This window comes from Vigna radiata, unplaced genomic scaffold (genome assembly GCF_000741045.1).
Source record: "Vigna radiata var. radiata cultivar VC1973A unplaced genomic scaffold, Vradiata_ver6 scaffold_7, whole genome shotgun sequence".
NCBI classification, from domain to species: Eukaryota; Viridiplantae; Streptophyta; class Magnoliopsida; order Fabales; family Fabaceae; genus Vigna; species Vigna radiata.
The window spans coordinates 3115399-3127015 of record NW_014543262.1 but is presented as its reverse complement, the minus strand read 5'-3'; the positions used below and the strand labels follow the sequence as shown (position 1 = coordinate 3127015).

Genomic DNA, 11617 nt, shown 5'->3' with positions numbered 1-11617 from the left:
TAATTTTGTGATAATAAAAATTAACTAAAATTATATACATAATAAATAATATACTAAAATTATTTACGAAAATATAGTTTAGAATAATAAAAATTATTTCACTCAATAAATTAATTAATAGTTAATTTAAAATTTTATAAACTTAAAAAAAAAATTAACAAACAACCTAAAAATTAAAAAAACAACGTTTTCAAAAAACAATTGGAAAAAAAAAAGCACCAACTGCTAAACCGCAGTCTCAGCTGCGTTTGCCACAAACGCAGTTTGAAGTGCGTTTCCTACCCAACGCTGTTCGAAGAGCGTCTTTGCACACCGCAGTATGATCTGCGTCTCTGCCCTGCACCCCCCAAAACCAAACCAACCGCAAATCGAACGGCGGTTGGTTTCAGACGCGGTTTGAACTGCGGCACTTCATAACCGCTGTTCCATTTGCGGTTCTATAACCGGCACCCCCATAGCCGCCCTTCGTACTGCGGCTTTTCTTAACCGCACTTCCATTTGCGATTCTATAGCACGGTTTCAGTCACAAATCAAGCAAAGCAAAAGAACAGATCAAGCAAAGAAGATGATTGCAACTTGCAGCGAGATAACAGCGAGATTGCAGCGAGATTGGCAACAACGACACAACAACAAGAGGCAACAATGCACAGGAGAGCAAGAGGAACAAAGGGGTGTAGGGTTTTCTGTGTGAGATGCGGCAGACTTATGGGAGATAAAAAACAGGGATAATTAAAGTGTTTGACTAAATTAAATGAGAAATAAAAAAGTAAATTAAATGAGGGATAGAAAAGTAATTTGGGAGGTGCAGGGAGAAGCACTCATCACTCCTAAGTAAACACACCCTAAAAGTTTGACTTTTGATTCTTTCAATAATAAGAGACACTATTTTGACAACTAAAACAATGCTCTGATAACAAATATTAAATAAACATAAAAAAAAATGTCGTTGAAATAATTTTCTGCCTTACATTTTGCAATTGGTGTTAAGGTCATAATTTTCTTACCATACAAATCTGTTAGATAATTTTGTTAATCAGAAATAATAATCTATGACCAAGTAATTAATCAATTAAAAGAACCTTAAAAATATTTTAATTTAGTATAGCTTCTACTCCAAAAGCAATTATTTATTGAAGTCGTATATCTACCGGTTCACACGTAACTGTTATTCAATGTGTTACTGATTATCAGAATCTGATGACATCGTTCATCCAAAGTTGCAGAAAAGAGAATCGCCCCCACAAGCCGAAACCGTGCCACGTATCCAACAACCAGTGATAATAATAGATAATAGACGTAGTGTGGGCCCAGCCCACACATTTCATTTCCAACATCAATCGTATCGACCAAACTAAACTTAACGACAAAGCATTCTTCTCTCTGTTCCAATTCCGAAACTCAAATTCCACCATGTCGTTTCCCTTCGGCCACACCCACCACCGCAGAGACGACGACGACGACGAACGACGCACAGCTTATCCTCCGCCGGGAAGCACCTTCCCCAATCCTCACCAACAGCCTCCCCCACCCTTCTATGGCGCTCCTCAACCACCGCCCCCTCAGCCCGAGACCAACGTGTTCCACACCTCTCACGTGCCGCCACCAGGACACGTGTCGCAGGATTTCAACTACTCAGCTCCCACTTCTCATCACCACCATGAATCCGATCATGGATTCTCCCACGGGTACTCCCATGCTCCCACTGCAGCTTATTACCCCCCTCCTGGAACCGCCTCCACCGTCCACCACGTGGCTCACGAGTCCCACCACCACACTCCTCATTTCTCTTCTCACAACTCTCCCAGCAGCGCCACCACCGTGACCCACGTCAGCCACCAGGCTAACACCGGTCTCCGGAGCAAACCCACCGTGAGGGTTGTCACCAAAGCTGCGCCCGATTTCTCTCTAACAATTCGTCATGGCCAAGTCATTCTCGCACCCTCCGATCCCTCCAATGAGTATCAGGTAGCTTCACGTGTCTCCCTCGCAACCCCAATTCACGAAAAATGTGATCTTTTTCTGTAATGGATTAATTATTTTTTATCTGAGTATTTGGGAAATGCAGCACTGGTACAAGGATGAGAAGTACAGCACCAGGGTGAAGGATGCAGAGGGGTGCCCTGCTTTCTCTTTGATCAACAAGGCCACTGGCGAGGCCTTGAAGCATTCCATTGGTAGCTCTCATCCAGTAAGATCTTTCTCTCATGGTTTACTCTTTCATGGCTGAGTGTCTCTTTTTCTTTGATATCATTGTGCTTGATAATTGATGGTTTTACAATTGGGATTATAGCATGGGAATTGTGAGTTGGTTGAATGATCCCAATGTTCAGTGCATTCGCGCAATCGGGGATCAGCACCAGTGGATTAAGATTGGACGGATTAGATTTCAGATGCACAATTTTAGTTTTATTTACAGGTTATAAATGTGATCCGTTTGATTTTATCCAACGGGTTACAATTATTAGCGACTCTGTGTGTTAAATTCCTGATTGTAGGAAATGTGTGATCCATTGAATGTTGATGTATGTTACTGCAAGTGGACACCAGTCTGTTATCTTGGTTTTCTGTTACTGCTGAATATGTATGTACTGTAGTAACAACATGACTGCTTTAGTAGCCTTTCTGTTTCCAATAAATGGCTAATGTACATACCAAAAATGGGGTTTATGGATGGATGAAACCGAGTGAGTGGTAAAGAGAAAAAAAATGATGGAGTGGGTAAATGATATAATGGAAGGTGAAGAGAGAGACAGGATAAAAATGAGGTGGAAATGAGATGGAACTGAGAGTGAATATGTGATCATAATAACGTTAAAATCAGAATGGTGAAGCTAGGACCTTTTGTCAAAGGCTTTAATGGTGAATGGGTTGGAGCTTTATGCTTTTAAGATAAAGATGCGTTGGTGTGTTGTTCTTATGTGCAAATTTGAAACTATTTGCATTGGGGTAACTGCAATGCAACTTCTTGGGTTAACCTTTTGTTGGTTTGTCTATTTTCTTTCCACTGACATGATTCACGTTTACAAAAAATGGTTTAAACTTCAAAGTTAATAGAAAGAAATAAAAAGTGTAATCAAGAGCAACAGTAAAACAATCCTGTGTTCATGTTTTAGTAGTGCACTTTCTTTGACTTGTCATCTGCAAGTAATGTTGTCGTTAGTGCTTTCTAAAGCACGAGGTTATAACCTTGAAGTGAGACAAGATGCTTCTGGCCCCTTAAACCCTTTTATTACAGAAATAATGTTAACTATATCCTTTTGTGTTTTATACTTATAATATTGTAGGTTCGGCTGATAGCTTACAATCCAGACTACCTTGACGAGTCTATTTTGTGGACTGAGAGCCGGGACCTTGGTGATGGACACAGAGCTATAAGGATGGTGAATAACATTCATCTTAATGTCGATGCTTTCCATGGTGATAAGAAGTCTGGAGGTGTGCATGATGGCACTACAATAGTCCTCTGGGACTGGAACAAAGGTGATAACCAGCAGTGGAAGATCTTACCTTACTGTAAGTTCTCTATCCATAACATAATAAAGTAAATTCCTAACAAATCTCTATCGTGTTTCTTCCTCTCTTTTATGCCTTCTAAATGCCTACTACTTTTAAAACAATATTTTCTAACGAAAGTGAAGTTGGTATGCATATGTTCTATGTTTTTAGATGTCTCATCATTTGGTCATAGGATTCCCATTATTTTCTCTGACATCAATGTTCTATCTACCCAACAGCTTAGCCTGCCTTTCCTCTTTAGTTATTAGTTTACCATCCAGAAAATAAAATATGTCTTATTTTCTGTTGCTGAATGTGCCTGAAAAATTCACAAAATTGTTTCTCACTTTTTTTTTTTATTTTCCCAAAGAATGAATTACTGTTTCTGATTTTTGTTTAATATTTACGATTATGCTTAATGCAGGAGTAAAATTGACGGAATTGTGAGTGGAGTGGCTTTGAAGATGCGAGTTAAGAGGAGCATTGGCGCTTGTATTTGGGTGGTTTATGCTTTGAATGTTTTACTTGCGAGTGTTATCTAGAATATATGAATGATCTGGTGCATTTACTGGTACTACTATGCCATGCAATCAGCTTTTTCAATAGAATAAAGTGTGTTTATCTATTACTACTACATACATGTGACACTGGTTTGTTGTGCTGACCACATAGAATATTGGTGTATACAGTTTATGTGCCTCTTTATATGTCTTTGTTTCATCTGTCACTGATGACTAATTAACTAACATTTCAACTAACATTGGAAGTTTAATGTGGCTAACCATCATGGGCTTTCAATGTTTCATTATGTCTTAAATTGCTTTTGTATTTTAGGTTTCTCGATGAGGCATTTGAACAAGTCCTTTATTTTCACAACTAATAGAGATTATTATTTGGAAAATGTTTTTTTAACAACTCATTTTTGTCAACTTTTTGACAACGCAAAGTGGTGGCATTTGATTCGTCCATTTCAAATAATATTTTCAGAAATGAAATCTTATGCAGAGGGTGTTTTGGGAATAAGAAAAGGGGTTCATCTTCTTCCTCTCAACAACTTGAAATCTCTTTATCTATCTCAAGTCTCTCTCTTGTCTCTTGGTCGTCCGTCGTTCTCATCGACCATAGTGATGTTCACCGAGATCCCTTTTCTTTGTTGGTTGTTTTCATTTCTCTTTTGTCTCATTTTGTTTTCGCATTTCTGCGTTGTCTTCCTCTCGAGATTTGTTCTTGTTTTCTCATCTATTGGGATATCGAAAGTGACATCTCCCAACGTTGTTCCACCAGTGTTGTAGCATTTTGTCTCTCTACCTTTCACGCGTTTTCCATCAACTAGAAAAAATGTCTGCTTTCTCTAAGGTTTGGGCTTTGTTTAGTGAGAAAAGGAGTTTTTTGCAATATCGATAAATAAAATCAATCATCCATCTAAAAAAAATGAACAAATCACGTAAAAACACATCTAAAATCATCCAAAAAGACATAAAAAAATGACATTGGGAAGTCAAGTTCTTCCAACTAGCAAATCACGGATTACTTTTTGTACAAAGCAACAATTAATCCCTAGTAATGCATTACAGGGACCATGTAATCGATTACCAAGGCATAACTTGGATAAAAATGGTCATAGACTTCACCTACCTTAGTTCAATAACATATATAGGCTTTGACCTTTGCTAACTATTTTAATCATAACTTTTTCACAGACTTCCAAATGATGTGACTCTCATTTTATTAGAAAATAGACTCAAAAGGTTTTCCAATGACTACTAATTTGTAATTTTTAGACATCTTAGTAGGTATAGTTAATTCTTTAAAGTTAACATTTTATATATTTCTATCACCTCTGACCTTTGCTGGTTGTTTTACTTTTAACTTTCTCCATCGAACTCCAAATGAGTTGATTCTTTTTTTATTATAAAATATACTCAAAAATATTTCTCATGACTAATTTATAATTTTCCCATCTAAAATAAAACACATGAAATAATAACTTCAAAGTAAACTCATTTAGGAAGCTTAGAAAAACATTGTTTTTTGGGAAATTAACTGCATCTAGTACAGTGGTCTAAAAATTATGGATCCGTGGAGAAAGTTAAGAGCAAAACAACCAGCAAAGGTCAGAGTTGGTAGGAATATATAAAGCGTTAACTTTAAGGAATAAATTGTACCTATTGAGATGTCTAAAAATTACAAATTAGTAGTCATTAGCTCTTTGAGTCTAGTTTCTGATAAAAAAAAAAGAATTGCATCATTTGAAGGTCGGTGAGAAAAGTTATCATTAAAATAGTCAGAAAAGGTCAAAGTTGACAAGATGTTATCTCACTCAAATTGCCTTTGGAGAGTGATGTTCTCACAACTAGGTAATGTAGTACAAGTTTTTGTACAAAACCGAAATTTTGTTCGTGTAATCGTTTACAGGGCCCTTGTAATCGATTACAATGGACTGTATGACACACACTTATTTGAGGACTTCACCTAAGTTGGTCATCACACCAACATTGGGTCTTTCCTCCACCATGGACTGCCCAAACCTCGGTTTTAAAGCTCTACTCACACTTACACACTAAAAAGAAGTCTTATCCATTGAAGAAATATAAAAAAAATACTTAAATTGCATTTGGGGAGTGGCGTTCCCACAGTTGGGTACTGTAGTACAAGTTTTTGTATAGAACCGAATTTTTGTTCATGTAGTCGTTTACAAGGCCCTTGTAATCGATTACAAGGGACTGTATGACCTACATTTGTTTGAGAACTTCACCTAAATTGGTCATCACACAAACATTGAGTCTTTCCTCCACCATGGACTGCCGAAACCTCAATTTTCAAGCTCTACTCACACTTAAACACTAAAAAGAAGTCTCATCCATTGAAAAAATATGAAAAAAAAATACTTAAATTGCATTTAGGGAGTGAGGTTCCCACAACTAGATACTGTAGTACAAGTTTTTGTACAAAGCCAAATTTTTGTTTGTCGTTTACAACGACATTGTAATCGATTATAAGGGACAAAATAGGCTAGGCATGCCTGAAAGGCAATAAAATTTGGTCATATGGTACTCAATCACATTGGCCACTTTGTTTATTGAAATTCTAAACAACAGCTCATTTGACAATAATGGAGGGAATAACACTTGAATTAACATTAACAATAATAAAGGGAAGTAAAGATGCACCTTTTTTAACATTCATAAAATTAGCTACAATACATTTATTTATTCATCTATGTATAATGTTGTATTACTTTCTATAACAACTGAATACACAAATCACTCATGTTTCACCCTATTTCCAGTGTACGGAGTTCTAAGCGCTTTGCTCTTGTAACGCTTTCGTAATCCGACCTTCACAAACCTTTGCATAGTGGGTTGGTTGGTGTAAATGTCTCCCGACCGCACAATATTGTCAATAGAATGAAACCAAAAACTCAAAACTTTAACACACAATATTGTCAATATAATGAAACTAAAAACTCAAAACTTTAACACAAACGAGAGTTTTTCCTTCGTCCCACGCAAATGAAGATGTTGAGGAAAGGAAGAGAAATGAACAGAAAACGAAAAAATGGAAAAACAATATGAAGGGAAAGAAAGAAGAGAGAACGAAAAAATGGGACATATGAGAGAAGGGAGAGAGATGAACAACAAGGAATAATTTTGGAATCAACAATTTCTGAATCCAAAACCCTTTTCCACGTCACCCTTTTACAATAAAATTTTATTTCAAACAAACTAATCTTGTAGCGTTCAAAAAGTTAGCAAAGAAAGAAGTTAATGAGAGGAATGTGTGATAAGATGAATAATACGAGCGATAGATAGAGATAGAAAAAAGAAAAGACTTATTAAGAAATTGTAAAATGTTGTTGTAAGTGTGATATTATTTATTTTGAACTACAATTGCAAGTATTATATTTGAATTTTTACTTGAATGGGAGTAGATAAAAATGGGTTATTTGGTGTAGTCCATTATTGGTTGACATATGAGTTAAAAGAGTTAGTTTATTTTAATTTTTTTATATTTTAAACAATAAATAAATCATTCATTCTAAAAATTAAATTATAATTATAAATAATATCTAAATAAAGTATCATTGTATTTTAGGTTATATCATTAAATACGAGGGTTTTTTTTGTTTGAATTGATGAGTCAATTTTATTAATTATAAGTTAAATTCGGGCAAACTAGGTTTAATGTAAATGAGTTGAATTTTTAGTGGATTAGATTTATATTTAGCTCGTACTAAAATTTATAATTTTTTTAATCTAATTTGGTTTGAACTTGTGATGAAACAGGTTAATTTTCATGTTTTATTTCATTTTGACTGTTATACTTTTAAAGCATTTTTTCTTTATGATTTTTTTAACATTAAATATCCTATTTCTTTTATTTTTAATTCTCTTTACATATTATTACATAACTTAAATTTTCTCCATAATATATTTAATTGAAAATATTTATTTTGTTAACTGAAATATAACAACGTTATAATGTTAGTAATTATTAATTTGAATTTGAATTTAAACTTTTGGCACTTTTTTCATAATATTTTTTCTATAATTTAGTTAAATTCTTGTTTTTGATATTTTGAAGAGTTATTTTGTGTCATTTTTAAGTAAGGATGACAAAAACAGTTGGAGTTGGATTAGTTTATCACAAGAAAAAACAAGTTAAAAATTTTAATCCAATATTCATGTTTTTTCTTTTTATTCTTTTAAATTTTTTTTAACTTTTTTAATTATATATATATATATATATGTATATATATATATATACTATAAATCGTTTTTAAATTTTAATTAATTAAATAATGAATTTAATCAAATAAATTAAAAAAATTATTATCTGCAAAATTATTATATTATAATTAATAATTAGAATTTAATTTGTAAATATTAATAATTTAAATTAATTTTTTAAATCAATTTTTTAATATTATTAAAATCAATTTTTTAAATTATTTTCTATTTTAATTTTATTAAAAAAGTAAATTAACATATTAAAACAAATTAACGAGTTAAAAATTTCAATCCAATCCTCCAATTTTTTTATAAATTAATATACGGACATATGAGAGCGGTTTTGCCATCCTATTTTTTAAGTTATTCTTTCAAAATAATTAAACTATAAACTTTGTTTGTTAGTTTAATACTGAGTTTTATCACAATATATAACAAGCGAATGAATAATCATTTGTAAATAACTTTATTCGGTATGAATACTCATTTCTAAAATTTTCATGTTTATTAGGAAGAATCAGTTAATTAATTCGAGTATAAGGGAGCGATGGTGCAAGGAACCATGCTCACTCTTATGTTTTGCAATTAATTTAATATATGTCTACAAAATATAATTATGGGTCCTCCTAATATTTTAATTCTAATTTTTTTAATAATAATTTTTTATTTTAAAGATAACTTTTATACTTCCAAAAGTATATGATATTTTATTTTTTCTATCGTAAGGTGCGGTGACTTATCTTGGACAATTTCATAGTTTCGTTTTTTAATTGAGGTGATTATGCAAATGTTCTTAAAAATGCAATATCCACTTCACTCATATTTGAAAAGAAATACAATATATTTTTATTAAAAATATGTAAATGAAATTCAATAAATGATTACTAATAAAACAGTGTGTTTGATTGTTGATGAAGTTGGATATAACTCTAATACCATTCTATCATAATTTTATCTTTCAAAATATTTAGGGTAAAGGATATGAGAAAGCTGATAATATGCATGGATAATATAATGATTTCCAAATTATTCATCAAAAAATATCCTTAAGCAACGTATTTGTATTGTTTAAGCAAAGTAGTAGTTGATGTACATGTTGCTACTTTGTTTTTTAATTTTTTTTAATAAATATAAGTGTAAATGTTGTATTGTTGCACTTATAAATTACTTATGCTCCTAAATTACAAAATTGACACTTTAATTAAAGTAAAAGATATTATATGAGTTTATTTCAATAATTCATAGTTGTTATATTTGAGATGACAACTGAAGACTATATAAATTTAACTATATTCATCTTCGTTTTAAAAATAAAATATACATATTTATTTTCCTCTTCCATATTTAACAAATGTAAGATTTGTTTTTAGTTAATTGGGGGGATTTCTTCATCATGTTTTCTTTTTGTAATCCCATATTTGTTAAAATTCTAATTATATTTTTGTTGGAATTAATAGAAAACTATATTTTAAATTATGCAATCCATAAATATTTTGAATCTTAATACAAATTTACATTTTAAATTGTACAATTTAAAATACAATTTAAAAAATAATTCAAAATACAAATTTCATTTTAAGTTTTACAATTTTTAATACATACAAATTTATAAGAAATTCTGAAACATAAATCACACTATCATAAAATCTATAATACAAATTTTTATTTTGAATTGTACAATTCGTAATATAAATTTGAAAAACAACTAAAAATACAAATTATATTTTGGATTACACAATCCTAATGTAAATTTATATTTATACAATTTATAATGTAAATTTAAAAGAAAATTCTAAATACAAAATTATATTATGAAATCCGTATTACAAATTTTTTAAAAAATCTATAATGTAAACTATATTTAATTCATAATATAAATTTATTTTCTGAATAATATAACTCACAATATAAATTTGAAAAACAATTTTAAATAAAAATTATATTATATAATCCTTAATCTAAATTTGAAAGTCAATATTAAAGGTGGAAAGTTTTTAACAAGAGGTAACTAAGTCATTTCCCAAACTATAAGAATACGGAAAGAAAATATGGGATGCAGGAGGAAATCCCCTAATCTCATCTCTCTTAGATTAATATTGGTTTCATAATTTATTAAGAGAAACATAATCTCGATCTAATTTTTAATTTTATACTTTTATTGTTAAATCTAAGATTAAGTCATCAAAACATATATTACCAAAATCATAGATTAGATGTTAAAGGGAAATCATAATCTTTTATTCATCGATAACTTTAAAATATTTATTTCTCACAAAGCATGCATTTTATTTCCAATATAGTGAGTATGGATTAATTTTGAGAATTATATGGAACTAAAATAATATATTCAAAATTTTTATTAATACAATACAAATTATAGAAAAAGATTTATATGAGATAAAATAAATAATATGTAACATTCCAAAATATAATATAAAACTATATACAAGAGTCGTTATACTTATAATAGGATAGAACAATTATTCCTATAATACAAAGTTTAACTTATAGTCATCTCCAAAATAACGATAAATTTCAAACTTTATATACAACTAGACAAACTAAGAAATATCTACTAAACTAACATGAACTAATATACTTAACAACATTCTTGCCTTTAAGAGCCTGTTCCACTGAAAGATCCTCACACCCATCGAATGATCATAGCTACACAAAGTAAATAGTCACATACAAAGACAATTGCAAACAAAAAGGTAAGCTAGATAAACAAAAAAGATTCATATTTAAAACAATTCAACCTTCAATTCAAGAGAATATCATGTACATCGCTCACTCCATACATAGCATACATAACAAGACTCATCCGGATTAAGAATAAATGTCAAACTATTGGTAGTCTATGCACTTATATGGTACCGCTGACATTCTTCAACACCATGCAAGGTTAGTCCATTTCAATTGTCTAGACTAAATTCAAAGTCTATAAACAAGAATCTCTTGCTACTCTCAACAAATGCATCATTCCTCTTTATTTGAGAATAAATGATAATTAGAGTGTCGGAATATACTACCATTTCGAAGCTCCATACATTCATACAAACACTAACAACATCAACCAAAGTACTTCCATGAAATCTCACCTTGAGTCATGAAATTAAGTTCACTAATAATATTTCTTAAGTAAGTACATATCAATTTATACAAATTCTTCATACATCAGTCTCAATTCAAATCAAACACTAATTGCATCATTAAAAAAATCAAAGAAGAAAATAGTACATCACCACCAGGTCAAGTCGCTCAACGAATCTCCTCGCTGAGCGATCCCAATGTTTTCTCGCTCAGCGACCCTGCTCGTTGTGTGAATCCTCAAATAGTATCCCCCATGTTCCAAACCACTCACTCAGCGACCCAGCCTGTTGAGCGAATAA

General features: G+C 31.4%; 1 protein-coding gene across 1 annotated transcript; it reads left to right on the top strand.

Moving 5' to 3' along the window:
• Nucleotides 1-1328: 1328 nt before the first annotated feature.
• On the top strand, nucleotides 1329-4222 carry LOC106754000 (ricin B-like lectin R40G3). The gene is made up of 4 exons (XM_014635932.2): nucleotides 1329-1965; nucleotides 2066-2188; nucleotides 3285-3513; nucleotides 3920-4222. Coding segments are annotated over exons 1-4 (909 nt in total). The 5' UTR covers nucleotides 1329-1410; the 3' UTR covers nucleotides 3922-4222.
• The last annotated feature ends 7395 nt before the right edge of the window (nucleotides 4223-11617 follow it).